This window comes from Geotrypetes seraphini, chromosome 8 (assembly GCF_902459505.1).
Source record: "Geotrypetes seraphini chromosome 8, aGeoSer1.1, whole genome shotgun sequence".
NCBI lineage: Eukaryota > Metazoa > Chordata > Amphibia > Gymnophiona > Dermophiidae > Geotrypetes > Geotrypetes seraphini.
In genome coordinates, this window is record NC_047091.1 from 21,321,703 (window position 1) to 21,339,210 (window position 17,508).

Below are 17,508 nucleotides of genomic sequence, written 5' to 3' on the forward strand. Positions count from 1 at the left end.
CTTCCCTGGACGGGGCTTTGATCAGCCAGTCGTCCAGGTAGGGGAATACCTGGAGGCCCTGGGAGCATAAGGTTGCTGCGACCACCACGAGGCACTTGGTGAAGACCCGAGGTGATGATGCTAGGCCGAAGGGGAGGACTCGGTATTGTAGGTGCCAGTCCCTTACCTGAAAACGCAAGAACTTGCGGTGAGCGGGGTGTACTGGGACATGTGTGTACGCCTCCTTCAGATCGAGGGAGCAGAGCCAGTCGCCCTCGTCGATCAGGGGGTAGAGGGTCGGTAGGGAAAGCATCCGAAATTTTTCCCGTACTAGAAATTTGTTGAGGCGTCTCATGTCTAATATTGGGCGTAGGTCTCCCGTATTTTTCGGTACCAGGAAGTAACGGGAGTAGAAGCCCTTCCCCCGTTGGTCGGGGGGAACCTACTCCACTGCCCTGAGGCGAAGCAGGTCTCGAGCCTCAGAGAGGAGTAGGGGTAGCTGCGTCCGGTTGGGAGGGCAATTCCTTGGGGGGTTGTCTGGAGGAATGGCCCGAAAGTTGAGAGAGTATCCTGATGAGATCACGCCAAGGACCCATGCGTCCGACGTGACTTGTTCCCAGCGAGGGTAAAAGGCTTTGAGGCGGCCCTCGATGGGAAGGAGGCCTGGGACTATGGCGGAGGGGGCCTGCCCCCTTCCGCGAATCCCGTCAAAAGGACGGGGATGGTTTGGAAGTCGCAGGCGGTTAGGACTTGGGCATGGCCCGGTGATGGGCTTGCGGATGCCTGGGTGGAGGCCGTGAGAAGGGAGGGGTGGATTTTTGTAGGTAGCGGCGTGGAGGGGCCCTGAATGGCCTGGGCGCGGGCGGTTTAGATTTTTGCCGGACGAGGGAGGCAAACGAGCGTTCGTGTTCGGAGAGGCGTTTTGTAGCCGCCTCGATCGTGTCATCGAACAGTTCTTTTCCCACGCAGGGTAGGTTAGCCAACCGGTCCTGTAAGTTGGGGTCCATGTCGACCAGGCGCAGCCAAGCTAGTCGGCACATGGCGATAGCAAAGGCTGCCTCTCTGGAGGAGAGTTCGAAGCCATCGTAGGCCGCGTGGAATAGATGGAGGCCAGTAGGTCAGTCTCAAAGGCTCTCAATAGTCCAATGAGGTGTTTGAGGTAGGATGTGAAGGTGAAAGTGTAGCTTTGCACCCTAGAGGCCATCATGGCATTTTGATATAGTCTCCTGCCGAACTTGTCTAGGGTTCGGCCTTCTCGGCCTGGGGGGACCGCGGCTGAGACCCTGGATAGGTGGGCCTTTTTCAAGGAGGATTCTACTAGCAGCGACTGGTGGGAGAGCTGTGGTTGTTCGAATCCCGGGTAGGGTACTGTGCGGTACTTGGCCTCCATTTTGGAGGGTACGGCTGTGACCATGTAGGGGGTCTCCAGGTTCCTGAAGAAGGCCTGTTGGAGTACCGGGTTAGGCGGTAAGCGGAGGGACTCTCTGGGCAGGGATGGCATATCCAGCTCCGCTAGGTATTCCTTAGAGTATCTGGAGTCGGACTGGAGGTCTAAGTCCAAGGCGTGGCCCATGTCCTGGACAAAGCGAGTGAAGGATGGGCGAGGTGTTCCCGAGGCCCCGTGCGGGGTCGGTGAACGAGACCTCCGTCGGGTGGAGAAGGATGGGGAGGCTTCCCTCGAATATCAAGGTTCCTGCTCCGATCCACGCTCCGAGACCGGGGAAGTACTGTGGAAGTGTTCCGGGGTCGTAGATCTCTGACGTCTCGAGGAGCCCCTCAGAGACGATGTCGGGGTTCGAGGTACCAATCGATGTCGAATCGGTGACCTCGACCCGGACTCCCTCGGTGAAAACCTGCGGCCTCGGGTCGGAGTCCCGGTCCGAGGGGGGGTTCGGAGGATGCACGGGTTGGAGAGTGATAACTCAGCCACCCTTAGCGGTCCCGTACGAGGTGTAGGTGAACGGCCTCGTAGAGTGGGCGAACCCCGGGCCTTCTTGGAGGTACGGCGGTTCGAGGTTTCTGTCGTTTTAGCACGACGTTTTGCACCGCGGCGGTCTGTGGAGGGAAAGCGCCTCGGGTGCCTCGGTGAGGAGTCCGAGGAGGATGGAATGCGGCGAAGCTTGCGCGCTTTTCTTCGAGGTGGCTCGACGCGAGGCTCAGGCTGGTCTGGCACATGCGGGGTCGAGGTCGAGGCCAATTGCAAATGGGCCATTGCAGCGGACAGCTCCGACGAGATCATCGCTCGGAGTAGGTCCTGGAAAACGGGCAAGGACAGCATCGAGGGCATGTCCACTGCCTCGGTGCACTCCACCGGGGGCGACCTCGTATCAGAGTATTCCCGTGTGGTGGAGGCACGGCCCGAAGGCTTGGAGGGCTTCGCCGGGGCTGTAAGCATGGGACTTCCGCCATGCGTCGCCGGTGTCCCCGAGGTCGGTTTCTTTGCTGGTACAGAACCTGAAGAGGGAAGAGGGGACTTACCCGGAGCCGAGGTTTTCTGTTGTCCCGAGGGCTTCGGGTTCGAGTCTCGAGGCGATGCCGAGGTATTCGGGGCCGAGGTAGAGGGTTGGTCCGGGGCGAAAAGATCCGCCATGCGGGCTTTCCTTCGACGGAGTGCCCGGTTCTGGAAAGTAGCGCACTGGGGGCAGGAGTCGGTTGGATGAGCGGCCCCCAGGCAGAGGATGCACCGGCGATGCGGGTCTGTGATGGAAAGAAGCCGCTCGCACCGGGAGCACTTTTTAAAGCCGGTCAAAGGCCGGGACATAGAATCGAAACTGGCCGCGGCTCGAATAGCCACGCGGCCACGGGGACCTGGAAGCCTCCGGGTCGGTGAAAAACGAAGCAGGAACAGTTGAAACAAGAAAAAACTCGCGCACAGCGACTAAATTGAGAAAAACAAGAAAAAATTGCGGTGCTAGAAGGCAGTTGGGGCAGAGCCTGAAAAAACACGACTTCTAGGCTCAGCGGAAAATTTTGAACTGGAGACCACGAGGGGATGCGCCCCCTAGTGGAGCAGGAAGGCACGCATGCGTGGAGCAAACTTAAATCTTCAATCAAGTTTGCTTGAAAATGCTTCCGCATCGGTGCTCCGTAGATGACGTCACCCACATGTGAGAATATCATGCCTGCTTGTCCTGGGATAATCTCGGATATTTGATCGATGTCTACTAGGTCGAATGCGCTGCTTAGGTCAAATTGGATTATGATTGCACTGTGACCCTTGCTTAGCAATTCTTTGATTTTTCCTGAATCCTGATTGTGAAGGGTGGAGGATATTGGAATGTTGTAAGTAGCATTCAAGTTGTTCTGTGCCATATCCCTCCATCATTTTGATGAACACATTTTTTTATGGTATAGGCAAGATTTCCTGCTCAGACATCATCATGCAAGACCCTTCTCAGCCCTATTAAATAGAACACCAACAGCATAAGAATGGCATTGTCGTATGACACAGTTTTATTTAGCATGTCGATGAGAGTCAAATGCCAAATTTCTTCCAATAATAACAAACTTTTAATGATTTTAACAGGAGTTGCCATTCAACAAATCACGTATAATTGGAAGGATTGGAAAAGATTGAATTATAGTTTTTGGTGGAATTCAGTGTGTCACTTGTATAAAATGGAAAGAGCGTTAGCTGTTCAAAAAGGATCTTTCAATAAATTTAAGGATGTGTGGGGGCCATTAATAAAGTATTATCATTTTTCCCTGTATAGCATAAATGATTTTTAGAGGGTGGGGGGGAGGTTGTGATTTTCATCATTTGATATGAAGAGATAGACAGATTATACTGTATTTTATTATATAGTTTATTTGTTATTAGCATGGGGGTGGGAGGGGGATAACTCTTATTTATGGAAAATGTTGTGGAATTTCAAGTGATGTTTTAGTGTTTTATGATGTTATTTTCTGAACACTTGATGTAAAATATAAAATGAATAAAGATTTATAAAAAAAAAGAAAACCAACAGCAGGGAGAGAAAAAGAAAAGGGTGTGTACTGCTGCTTTTCCTGATATCCAAAGCAAATCCAAGGATAAAAGGACAATGTAATCCCATTTGTCGGAATCCTCTGGCTCATGACTATTTTTTAATGCATGGAATCTCTTTATGGCACATAGTTTGAGAGACCCTGGTCTAGTTGCTACTCAATGTTCTGCTTTTAGTTATCCAGCACCTCAATTGTGGAATTCTTTGCCTTTGGCCTTGAGAGCTGATGGCTTGAAAACAATTTCACAAGCATTTGGTGTTCAGTAGGAAGATAACAAAGCTATATTGTTTCACTTATATTTTCACACAAATCTTAGTCCCTGCCGCCTTGTGCTGTTATTGTATCAAATTGGATCATCCCTACCTCATTTTGGTTTTACTCCTTATTCTTTTGATTTATTAATTTCAGTGTGACCCACTTTGATAATGGTTTGAAAAACAGTATATCAAGAAAAACCAAAACTACAACTTGACTTGTAAGGATTATATAGGCTCAGGAGTAATTTAAGGAAATACTTTATTATAGAAAAGGTGGTAGATGCGTGGAACAGTCTTCCCAGTAGAGGTGGTGGAGAAAAAAGGCTGTGTTTGAATTCAAGAAAACGTGGGACAGGCACATGGGATCTGTTAGGGAGAGGAGATAGTGGATGTTGTGGATGGGCAGACTGACTGGATGGGCCACTTGGCCTTTATCTGCCTTTATGCTTCTATGTTTCTATAACCATAATGCTCCATGACCTCACAATGCAAGTGTTAATAGCCTTTGCTTATAACAATAATGCTCTATGACCTCACAATGCAGGTGTAAAGAGGCTTAGCCAATAGGGAGAGGAGGAGATAGTGGATGGGAAGACTGGATGGGCTATTTGGTCTTTATCTGCCATCATGTTTCTATGTTTCTATAACTATAAAGCTCTATGACCTCACAATGCAGGTGTAAAGAGCCTTAGCCTATAGGAAGAGGAGATGCAAATGTTAAAAGCCTTAGCCAATAGGGAAAGAAGGAGATAGTGGATGCTGCAAATGGGCCGTTTGGTCTTTATCTGCTGTCATGTTTCTATATACCCAACTTATCCTCTGTGAATATTGTACATTTTAGAAGCATTTCAAACTGCACACGCCAGACATCACTGAAGGATGTGTGACAAGCAAGCAATTCTATAAGTACTTCTTGCACAACTCTTAGAATATACTTTGAGAGAGACATCGGTCGTGCACTGCTTCTCAGACCAGTCCTGGAGACATGGCTAACCAGTCAAGTTTTCAGGATTATCACAATGAATATGCATCAGATATATTTGCTTTTAATTAGTTTCCAGCACATGCAAATCTCTCTCATGCATATTCATTGTGGCAGTTTTGAAAACACACCTGGCTAGGTGTGCTTCCTAGACAGGGTTCAGAAGCACTGCTCTGGTGCAGTACAGTAGGGGGAAGTCCCTCTTAGGCCCTATTAGGAATTGTACACTCTTAATCTTCAAGAATGGAGCATTTCAGGTCACTTCACTAGCCCCACACTTTCTCAGCCAGTTTGTACAGCTTGCATATCATTTGCCAAAGTTTAAGTAAAGTATTTTGGAAACTCACCAGCCTGCTGATCTCCTCTTGCCTATCTGGGGCAGATCTTGCAGTTGCTTTTATCATGGTGGACGTCTGATTATCTGTCAGCTTTTTGATACATCGTTGGCCTGCCACAATGTTACACACCTACAGACAAAAAGATGACAAAGCGTGTTAAACAAGAAGATTCACATTTGGCATCATTCGAAAAATAACAGCATTGCTTGCTTTCCAGATGGGAAGTAGAGCTGTGTAAAATTAGCATGGGGTTAAATTGTTAAAAAAAAAAATATATATATATATATATATATATATATATATATATATATATATATATATATATATATATATCAATCAAATATTAAGATACATTTTATACTGGATTCATAAGAAAAAAATAAAGCTGTCCTGTTGAAACTTGTTGCATGTTAAATAACCACAGATGGACAACTGGAGATTTTGTTCAGACAAGGAAATCCATAAAAGTCACATTTAAAGATTTTTTTCCTCATGTTCCCCCTTCATAATCTAGTTCACGTTTACCCCTGTACTGCCAATATCAAAAGTATCTGTGAGTACAAGGTTCATGGCTACTTTTGGCCACCTACTAAATAATAACATAAGGTCTTCTTTCCCCAGAACTCCCAACCCACGTCTTTCAAAGTAGGTTATGAACTCAAAATTGAGCCTGGCACCAAAATTCAGAACACAAAGCTGTAATTAGGAAGATTCAAATGCTGATCATTTTTACTGACCTTAAGGTTTTCTTTAAGACTAGACCAGCGAGTCCCAAACCTGGTCCTAGAGGCACCCACCCAGTCAGGTTTTCAGGATATCCATAATGACTATTCATCTGCATGCAAATCTCTCTCATGAATATTCATTGTGGATATCCTGAAAGCCTGACCGGCTGGGGAGCCCCCAGGACCAAGTTTCAGAACCATGGACTAGACTAAAAAGGCTAATAGGGACAAAGAAATGAATGAAGCCCATTTTCATCTGTCAGCTGTATTATTTCAATAGATCTTGATCTCACAAAATAGATATCCGAAATCCAGGTTCTCCTGCTGCCAAATCCCTGGATAGTCCAAAATCTGAATTACTATACTAAGGTACTCATCAAACTTTGTTACAAAAAGGAAAGAAATGAGTGACACTGCTTTGCAAGCGTTGGTTCATTTACTTCTAGAGGCAGGTAAGTGTGTTTTTGCTCCTGTCCCACTTGTAAACAAGGAAGGTGAGGATACTTCAGCTGCAGGTTGTACTTTTCTCTAAAGTACTGTGCTACTGTTCTTTCTACAGTTTGTCCATTCTCCAACTGTAAAGGAAAACTGAAGAAAAAAAATGAATTTTACCAAATATGATGAGTATAGACAAGTCACCTAAAAACTGGATACGATTCATAGCAGAAGCACAAACAGAAGGCATTGAATCCCAAAAGACAAGCTACCATATAATCTATAGTGGGCAACATAGTAGGGTTTCTTACGTTTGATGGCTGGCAGGTCTCCTCGTTACATTACAAACACGGTATTTTCTTCTCATCGTTCCACAGTGAGTCACTTCAACCTTCAGACCTACAGTAAAAATGCGACAAATACACTTTTCAGTTTGCTTATAAACCTTAACAAAGAATCATCTCTGAATATATTTTCACTAGTGTTCTTGTACATTTCTATCCCCATTTTCTTCCTCTCATGCAAAAAAAGAGCAGTGGTTTTTTTAGGCTTTAGTTCACACCTTTTAAGATACTTCTATTTATTTTATTTGCCAAACATTTATCTTCTGCCAATCCAAATAAAACTTTCTCTTGGTAAGTTACATATTACAACTAGAGCCCTTAGACAGATGTGTGCTTTTTTAGTAAGGTTTTAAGAGGCTTTCTAGTTGGTAGCGCACATAGATCAGGCTGACTCCAAGTTAGATAGGAAGGTTGAGTTGGTACTCATAAAGGGGGTTGTCTGGAGTATGGTTGATATCTTCGTTTATTGGTTGATTGGTTGTAAGAATGAGGATAAAATTGATTCTTCAAAAAGGTGGAAGAGAATTTGCACTGATCAAATGTAACTTGAGATGTTGACCACGTGTTCTTAAATACAGAGCAGATAGATTTTAAAGATTGCAGACTATCCATGTCAACTACTGAGCAAATTGTAAACAGACATGGCAAATATTATTTGAAATGTCTGTATGCAAAGTCAGGTCTGGGGGTTTTTCTTGAGCTGCCCCTGAAGAATGGAATAAACTTCCATCTTTTTTATTTTATTTTTTTTTTTCAAATTGTTTATTCATTTTTCATCTTACATCAAGTATACAATATTACATCATTTGAAACTTTTACACATTACTTGAAATTCACTTAATTATGATTTTACATACATTAAGAAGCAAGCAAAGGTAGGGGAATTAAAAAAAACTATTGAAACAACATTTGTTTTGTCTCATGAAGTATGGAGAAAGTCTATATTTGCCTTCTAGATTCATGCTGTGGTTGGTTTCATTGGTGTTTAGCATGGAAATAATATGTAATATCTCAGTTCTGGCAGGATTTAATGGTTTGGTTCTAATGTTTGTAATTTTATTATGTATGTTGCTTTATGCTCCGCCTTGATAAAGGCGGAATAAAAATAAACAAACAGGGGGCGTGGCTTGGAGCCGCACTAAGATGGCTGGGTGATAGTGCAGCTCCTTCATAGCAGGTTAATTATCTGAAAATAAAAGCTACAGAAATTATTTTTTATTTTCATTGTGCCTGATTTTGCCAGGGCTACAGCACAAAAAAGGAAAAAGCTGCTGGAGCTGAGACCAAGATTGAAAAGTCTGGGTGCTAGATATGGATTGATATATCCAGCTATAATGAGAATCACATATGAGAACAGGACTTTAAATTTTGAAGACCCGAATAAGCTAAGTGAATTTGTGGATGAGTGTGATCATCAGATGTCTATGTAGTATATTCTTATATATAAATATCTGCAAACAGAAGGGAAAATTGAAGCTGTGGGGAGTGAACATTCTAAATGGTTTGTTTAATGGATACAGATGGCATCATTTTCTGTTAAGGTTTGGAATGCTCTAATATATTTAAATATGTTGGTTTAGTTATGAAAAGACAGGAATATAAATGACACAGATTTTATGTGAAGTAAATGGCTACTTCAGATATGCAGGTGAAAGAACTAAAGAAGTGGGACTCTGGGAAGCTTTTAAATTTATAATGAGTCCTTGATCAATGAATCAACCCCAGAATTTCCCATTTCTACTTTACGGAGAGGGTGGTGGATGCCTGGAATGCGCTCCCGAGAGAGGTGGTGGAGAGTAAAACTGTGACTGAGTTCAAAGAAGCGTGGGATGAACACAGAAGATTTAGAATCAGAAAATAATATTAAAGATTGAACTAGGCCAGTTACTGGGCAGACTTGTACGGTCTGTGTCTGTGTATGGCTGTTTGGAGGAGGATGGGCAGGGGAGGGCTTCAATGGCTGGGAGGGTGTAGATGGGCTGGAGTAAGTCTTAACAGAGATTTCGGCAGTTGGAACCCAAGCACAGTACCGGGTAAAGCTTTGGATTCTAGCCCAGAAACAGCTAAGAAGAAAAAAAAAAAATAAAAAAATAAAAAAAAAAAAAAATTTTTTTAAATTGAATCAGGTTGGGCAGACTGGATGGACCATTCGGGTCTTTATCTGCCGTCATCTACTATGTTACTATGTTACTATGTAAAAGTAAGAGGTTCATTGGAAGAATTTCAGAGGAATTTAAAAGCTGCAAAAGGAAGATGTAAGTCTTTTGAAGCTGAAGTGTTACAGTAATTGACTAAGAAATGGGAGAATGAAAAAGAAGTGATTTAGAAAGTATAAAAGAAAATCATCTCTTCAGCAAATTGGCAGAGAAGGAACTGGATCATAAAGATGGAAGACAATAAAGAAACTTGGGAAGTGTGGATGACAGCCAAGTCTGAGCGTTTGTGAATGAAGGATGTGAAAGTGGGAGTGGTTTTTAAGAACAAAGGAGCCAAAGATGATGCTGAGAACTGATTTATGCTATGCAGCTTGACGGTGAAAAAGGAAAAAAGAAAAGTGTTTAGAATGTCTATGGCTGTAGCTATTGCAGTGAGACAGCTTCTGGAGGATTGGGATCAGGTTTGAGTGTGAAGAATTTAAAAAGTGAGGATGTATGAAAGAATCAAAATATGGAAGTTTATGTGAGAACAAGAGTAAGGAAGATTGTATACAGAATAGAGCATGACAGCATATGATAATTTCAAACTATGACAGTGTATTGAGGTGCAGAACATGAGAGTTTATGAGGACTTTGGAACATGACAGCTTGTGAAAGTTCCAGCGCATGGCTGCTCATTAAAGAATGACTGATTATTTCTAAAATGGATAATTCTGATGTGACCTTTGTTGGAGGAATTTAAATGCATGAGGTGCTGTATTTATTATACTTTAGGATGAAAGATTTTAGGTTGGAGGTACTTAAACACTGCATAAAAATGATCCTGGGAAGTGATATTAAGGAAAAAGATAATATATTGATAATTTTAGTTATGTACAAGTTATGTTTTTGGAAGGTATTTGAAATATTGATTTAATGAATATATTAATGAATTGTATGGTGGATGAAGTATGTGTGGGTTTGAAAGTTCATATTTAATATTAATTTATTAATTTAGTATGAAATATAAAATTTATGTGCAGAATTGATTTTTTTAAATTAGTTTGAAGTTAATTCTTAAAATAGAGAGATTTGAGTTCAAGATGGTATGGGTATTGGTTTTAATTTGATATAGATTGTCTTTTAGGTCAAGAGGTTGATATTTGTAGAGGGGGTAATTTTTCTAATTTATTTAGGTTTAATTGGATATTTGTAACAGTTTTGAATAGAGTCCTATAACATTGCTTATGAGAAACATAGTATTAATAATATGAGGGAAAGTGAATTAATATTTCTTGATGAAATAATTTTCAACGTTGAGAACATAATTAATCTTAATTTGGGTGGATTGAATATAGTTAGCTTTTGAGTTCTGAAATTTCTGATACAAAAATTATTGACCTGTGGGAGTTGCATGTCACTGGGTGGTTGGGTGGGGGTTGGGAGGGGAAGAGGGGATAGGGGTTTGGGAAGCGGGGTTTATTTTCTTTTATATCCTGTAATTGGGAAAGGTGTAAATTTTATATGTTCACATCATAATGTATTTACTGAAAGATTTATGAAAGATTGTTTTAGATATGTTTTGTAATGACTTTTAAAATATTTTCGTTAAATGTAAATGGTCTAAACCATCCGATAAAGAGGAAAAAAGTGCTTTTATTTAAAAAAAATCAGAATGCGGATATATGTTTTATACAAGAGTTTTATCTGTCTGCTGAGGAATCTTAGAAGCTGGAAGGAATTGGGTGAAGCATTGCTTCTTTGCCCCAGCGGTGAAGAAAAAAGCTGGAGTTGCTATTCTGGTTAATAAAAAATTTAGTGCAGTGTTCAATTTAATTGCCTTTGATCCCTTAGGAAGATGGGTGCATGTTGACATGAGTATGGGCAATACTGCTTTGACGCTTTTTAATGTGTATGCCCCTAATTCAAACCAAGCAGAGTTTTTTAAGTCTCTATAACAATTGATTTTACCACTGGCTGCTCTTAATTTAGTAGTGGCGGGAGATTTTAATGCTGTTATGGATCCTTTAATGGATAAAAAACCTAGTAAAATTATAAAATCATTAGGTTTGGATAATTTTGTACAGTCTTCAAATTTAAAAGATATATGGCGTATTCTTAATTTTAATGATCGAGAATTTTCTTTTTGTTCCCATGTTCATAAGTCATTTTCAAGAATTGACTATGTTTTTATTTCAGATCATTTAGTGCATCAAGTAATACAAGCCTCTATTGATCCTATTATTATGTCTGATCATGGAGGGGTGTGGGTGGAATTTAATGTTATTGGTCAAGACAGTAGTAGACCAGTTTGGAGATTTGATAATGCATTGCTTGCAGATCAAAAATTTTGTGAAGAATTTCAACTTAAATTAGATGAATATTTTCAAATTAATAATATAGAGGAAATTTCTGTAGAAACTCTGTGGGAAGCTTTTAAGGTAACTATGAGAGGGCAAATTATTTCGTACTCAGCTCATGTTAAAAAACAAATAAAAAAGCAATTTTTTAGTTTAGAACAAGAAATAAGACTTCTAGAGGCAAAATTGGTTGAAAAATGCGAGCATTCTACATTAGAAGCTCTTTTAAAAATTAAATGTAAATATAATGAGATTTCTTCTAAGTTAATCAGAAATGATATTTTTTCGCAGCAAGCTTTATATTATGGAAGCTCTAATAAGGCGGGAAGATTATTGGCTAATTATCTTAAAGTAAAGAAAAGGAAAGCAAAAATTAGTATAATCAAAGATGAAAAAGGAGATACACATTCCCAAATTGGACCTATTTTAAAACAATTTTTGAAATTTTATAAAGCCCTTTATTCTTCTGAGCCTTATATAGAAAGGGAAAAGGATGGCTTTGAATTTTTAAATTTAATTGAGGGTCCAAAAGTTCCTGATCATATAAAAAGAAGTTTAGAAGAACCTATATCACTAAAAGAATTAAAACCAGCATTGAAGTCTCTTAGAGTTGGGACCGCTCCAGGTGGTGACGGTTATACTGTAGAGTTTTATAAGTCTTTTCAAAATACCTTGTTACCCCATTTATTAAATTTATATTTGAGTCAACTGAATAAAGGCTGTTTTACAGGTACTATGGCAGAATCATTAATTATTGTTTTGCCGAAGCCAAATAAAGATGTTACTTTGGTTTCAAACTACAGGCCTATTTCTTTAATTAATGTTGATGGAAAATTGCTAGCTAAGCCTTACGTTTGAGAGAGGCTCTTCCTTATATAATTGGAATGCACCAAACAGGCTTTGTTGCTCACAGACACTCTTCTAATAATACTAGACTGGCTCTTCAGATGTTATATTTAACAAAAGACTTAAAAGACCCAGCCTTCTCTGTGTCATTAGATGCGGAGAAGGCTTTTGATCGAGTAGAGTGGGTCTTTATGTATCAAGCAATGGAATGGTTTGGTATGGGTTCAGGATTTATACAAATGATTAAAGCATTGTATTGCTCCCCTGTTGCTAGATTATATATTGATAATAATTTTTCAGAATCTTTTAAATTGCAAAGGGGGGTTAGACAAGGTTGTCCTCTGTCTCCTTTACTTTTTGATAAAGTACTTGAACCCTTGTTATTAGCTATTCAACAGGTAGGGGAGATACAGGGTATTCCGTATTCTGGGAAAGAATATAAGGTATCTGCTTATGCAGATGATATACTGCTCCATTTGAGGAATCCTGAAACAACCATTCCATGTTTGCTTGATTTGATTGAGCAATTTGGGAAATTCTCAGGATATAAAATATATTGGAATAAATCAGAAATTCTTCCTTTAAATGTACATTGTGTAAAAGGTTTATTTGACTCATTTCCTTTTATTTGGAAGGAGGAAGGAATAAAGTATTTAGGTATCTGGATAAAAAACACATTTGAGGAGACAATGAAAGTGAATGAAAAAACTTTATTACAAAAGGTCACAGAGCTGTGTGAACAATGGAATCCGTTGCATTTGTCTTGGTGGGGAAGAGTCCAAACTGTTAAGATGATGATATTGCCTGTTGTTTGTTACCAAATGGGTATGATACCAGTTTTTTTTCAAGGGTCTTTTTATAAAAAGTTAAACAGTATCTTGTCTAAATTTATTTGGCTGGGTAAAAGGGTAAGAATTGCTTTAGTATCTTTACAAAGGCCAATTGTGGAGGGTGGGGTAAATTTTCCAAATTTTTATAGGTACCATCAATCCTATATCTTGCGTCAAGGTATGTATTGGGTCCTTCTAGAGCTCATGGAAAAGTTACCTGATTGGTTATGGTTAGAATGGCAGCTCATGTTTCCTATAAGGCTTCGTCATCTTCTCAGTATTAAAATGCCTAGGCTAAGGAAAAATAATAAGATTTTAATGGACACATGGAAAACTTTAAGATATGTTAATAATTTAACACCTCTTCCGATTCAAAAATCTACATGTCAAAATATCTGGCTCAACTCCAGGATCCAAATTGGCGGGTTTAAGATTGTCTGGAAGGATTGGATTAAAGTAGGTATAAGAACTTTAAAAGATGTTATATTTGAGGGTAAATTGCTGGACTTTTCACAGTTGCAAATAAAATTTGGCCTTGATAAAAAAACAAAGTTATAAATGGTTGCAACTGAAGCAGGCCATTCAGGCAGGGTTCCCTGAATGGAAATCTCTCAATAATCATTTTAGCTTAGATCTCCTATGCTTTCAGGCAGATTTCTTGTGTCACCAAGCCGCGCAGTGGTATAAATTATTACCTGGCCTTGTAAAGAAGAAACCAAAGAGTGGACTTAAAGATATTTGGAGCATTGAGATTAAGCATCAAATTAATGCGTCTCAATGGCCACGTATTTGGTCCTGGAGGATGAGGTGTATAATGTCTGCATCTATGAGGCAAACATGGTTTTTCCTGTTGCATAGAGCACTCTGGACCCCTGTTCGTTTACAAAAATTAGACTGCTCTAGGTCTAATAGATGTTGGCATTGTCACTTGGACGCTGGTACTTTAGATCATTTATTTTTTTATTGTCCATTAATTTAAACTTTTTGGTTGTCAATTTGGGATCAAATAAATCAATTGCTTGAAAATTATGTAGCATTATCTTATGATACAATTTTGTTTGGCATACTGATGAGAGCTAAGCCTCAAATATCGGCTAATAATAATAAGCTTTTAATGATTTTAACTGGAGTTGCCATTCAACAAATAACATATAACTGGAAAGATTGTACAAGATTGAACTATCCGTTTTGGTGGAACTCAGTATGTCATATATTTAAAATGGAGAGAGCGTTGGCAGTACAAAAAGGCTATTATAATAAATTTAAGGATGTGTGGGGGCCATTTATAAGTTATTATAAAGAATAATTTACACTTTTCCCAAGTTTTAATTTTTTATTGTGGTATGGGGATGGGTTTTATTAACAATATATTCTAATGATAAGATATTATATTTATGTGGTATATCTATTTTGTTGGAAAAGTGATATGGGAGGGGGGAGGGTTAAATTTTCTTGTTGAAAGTTTGCTGATTTTCAAGTGATGCTGTATCTGACGTGTTTGTTATTTATTGTACACTTGTTGTAAATTATAAATGAATAAAGAACTTAAAAAAAATAAAAAATAAACAAACAAATGCCAGAAGCCTAAGAAACAAGATGGGAGAGTTAAATATATTGCACTAAGTGACAGATATAAAAGGCAGCTCTGAAACCTGGTGGAAGGAAGATAACCAATGGGACATTGTGTTACCAGGGTACAAATTATATCTCAATTATAGAGTAGATCAAATTGGAGGGGGAGGGTTGCACTATATGTTAGAATCAAACAAAATAAATATTTTGCATGCCACAGCAGCAAGAGTCCATATGGATAAAAATTCCATGTGTGAAGGGAAGGAATATACAGGTAGAGTTGTACGACTGTCGCATGGGACAGAATGAGCAGACAAATGAAGAAATGTTTACAGAGATTAGGGAAGCTGGCAAATTGGGCAACAGTATATTAATGGGCAATTTTAATTACCATGAATATGTACAAAACAATATATCCAACAAAAAAGAACTCACACATACATCCACAGTCTCACAGTGGACAAAAAAGCCTTAGATTAACAGAGCACAAAAGCATAAGTCCAAAATGGATAGGCTCATATTCATTCATGGGCAATAAAGCTCCACATATATTCATATCAGTATACAGACACTATCTCTTATAGATTGTCCATAATTGTTGTGTGTAAGCTCTTGATATACAAATCAAAAAATGAAGCAAGCATAAATATAAAGCTGTAAACACTGGATATTAAATCTAATTTGATGTTTATGGTAATCTCAGCATAATTAAAAAACAAATCATTTAGCTCATCAGTCCATCTAGGGCACAGTCTCCAAGTTCCAAACTGTGTCAGGGGAAACAAAATGAAGATTCAATCTCACAGGCTCAAAGTTTGCTTCATTTTTTTGTTTTTGTGTATTAAGAGCTTACACAGACCAATTATCCATTTAAAAGTGCACGTTTTTGGACTTATGGTTTTGTGCTCTGTTAATCTGAGGCTTTTTTCTCCACCGTGAGAGTGTGGATATACGAAGTGTGCTCAAAAAATACAGTGAATGTTTAAATAAATTTTTTTTTAAAATACTACAATAAAAGCCACATTGCCATAACCCCCCTCGCTTCGAACACACTTGTCCCATTGTTCTTGCCACTTTCTGAAGCAGTTCTGGAAGTCCTCTTTCATGTCTTTAGATACACTGTCATGGCTGCCTCCATGTCCTGACTCAATTCAAAACGTTTACCTTTCATGGTCATTTTGACTTTGGGGAACAGCCAGAACTCACACAGCAATGTTTTAATTTGACAGAAATTGCCATGCGACACGGAGCATTGTCAAGATAGAGGATGAAACTGTTTGCACATTTCTCAGGTTGAACGAACACACCTCATGTGCAAATCTGTTGTTAAAATGTGAGTGGGAAGGGGTTAAATTTTTAAGTATTATTGTTAATATGACAGAAATTCAAGTGATGTATTTAATTTTAATTGTCAGCTTATTGATACACTTGTTATAAGATGTAAAAATGAATAAAGAATTTTAAAAAAAAGTTTTGAATGGAACCATAAAAGATGCAGTTCCTTACTTGTTGATTGTCTCAATGTCTACTTTGTAAGCTCCCCTCGCCTGCATCAGCTCTTCATTGTAATCCACTGCTGCGGCTCTTCTGTAAGCTCCCCATGTTTGCATGGGCTCTTGTGTAATTGTAAATTGCCTTGAACTTTTATAGGCATAGAGCAATCCATACCTTAGAAATTTCCCCAATAGTCAATGGCCTGTTTGGGTTTTTGATGTTGAAGGACGTTCTGATCTCTCCTCGTCTTCAACTGATTCACAACCATTATGAAATCACTTGAACCACTTGATGTCTTCTGTCTTATAGGACCCTTGAATACCAGAGGGCATCCGCTGAAAATCAGAGGAGGGAAGTTTCATGGTGATTCCAGAAAGTATTTCTTCACCGAAAGAGTGGTCGATCATTGGAACTAACTCCCACTGCAGATGATTGAGGCCAACAGCGTGTCAGACTTTAAAAGAAAATGGGATATTCACGTGGGATCTCTAGGGGAGTAAAGTCAGGGGGGTGGGTCATTAGAGTGGGCAGACTTGATGGGCTATGGCCCTTTTCTGCCGTCATTTTCTATGTTTCTATTATTGGATATATTGTTTTGTACATGTTCATGATTATTTGATATACAACTATCCTGTGTAGATGATTTCAATTACGCCAATACTGACTAGATAAATGTTACATCAGGGAGTGCTAGAGAGGTAAAATTCCTAGATGTAATAAATAACTGCTTCTTGGAGCAATTGATCCAGGAACCAACAAGAGGGGGAGCTATTTTAGATTTAGTCCTTAGTGGAATGCAGGCAGAGCACGAGAGGTAGCGTTGTTAGGTCCGCTGGGAAACGTTGATAACATGGTCAAATTTGAGCCGATATCTGGAGTGACATCGCTAAAGAAATCCACTGTAGCAGCATTTCATTTTCGAGAGGGCAACTTTGAAAAAATGAGGAAATTAGTTAAAAAGAAGCTAAAAAGATTGGCGGCAAAGATTAATACTTTAAATCAGGCATGGACATTATTTAAAAATACCATCCTGGAAGCCCAGACCAGATGTATTCCACGTATTAACAAAGGTGGAAAAAGAGCAAATGAAAACCGGCATGGTTAAAAAGAGAAGCGAAAGAGGTTACTAGAGCCAAAAGAACATCTTTCAAAGAATGAAATAAAGATCCAAATGAAAAAAATAAGGAGAGACATAGGCACTGGCAAGTTAGATGCAAAGCATTG

General features: G+C 39.7%; 1 protein-coding gene and 1 pseudogene across 2 annotated transcripts in view; one reads left to right on the forward strand and one right to left on the reverse strand.

Moving 5' to 3' along the window:
• Window positions 1-17,508, reverse strand: part of AGO3 (argonaute RISC catalytic component 3) — a 125,829-nt gene that overhangs the window by 41,532 nt on the left and 66,789 nt on the right. For both annotated transcript variants that reach the window (XM_033956433.1, XM_033956431.1), the window contains exons 7-9: window positions 7,015-7,102; window positions 6,709-6,856; window positions 5,553-5,672 (exon numbers count right to left, since the gene is read on the reverse strand). In XM_033956433.1, the coding sequence (XP_033812324.1) occupies window positions 5,553-5,672; window positions 6,709-6,856; window positions 7,015-7,102 (356 nt within the window). The remainder of the gene's footprint in view (window positions 1-5,552; window positions 5,673-6,708; window positions 6,857-7,014; window positions 7,103-17,508) is intronic.
• On the forward strand, window positions 8,675-9,559 carry LOC117366033 (annotated as a pseudogene).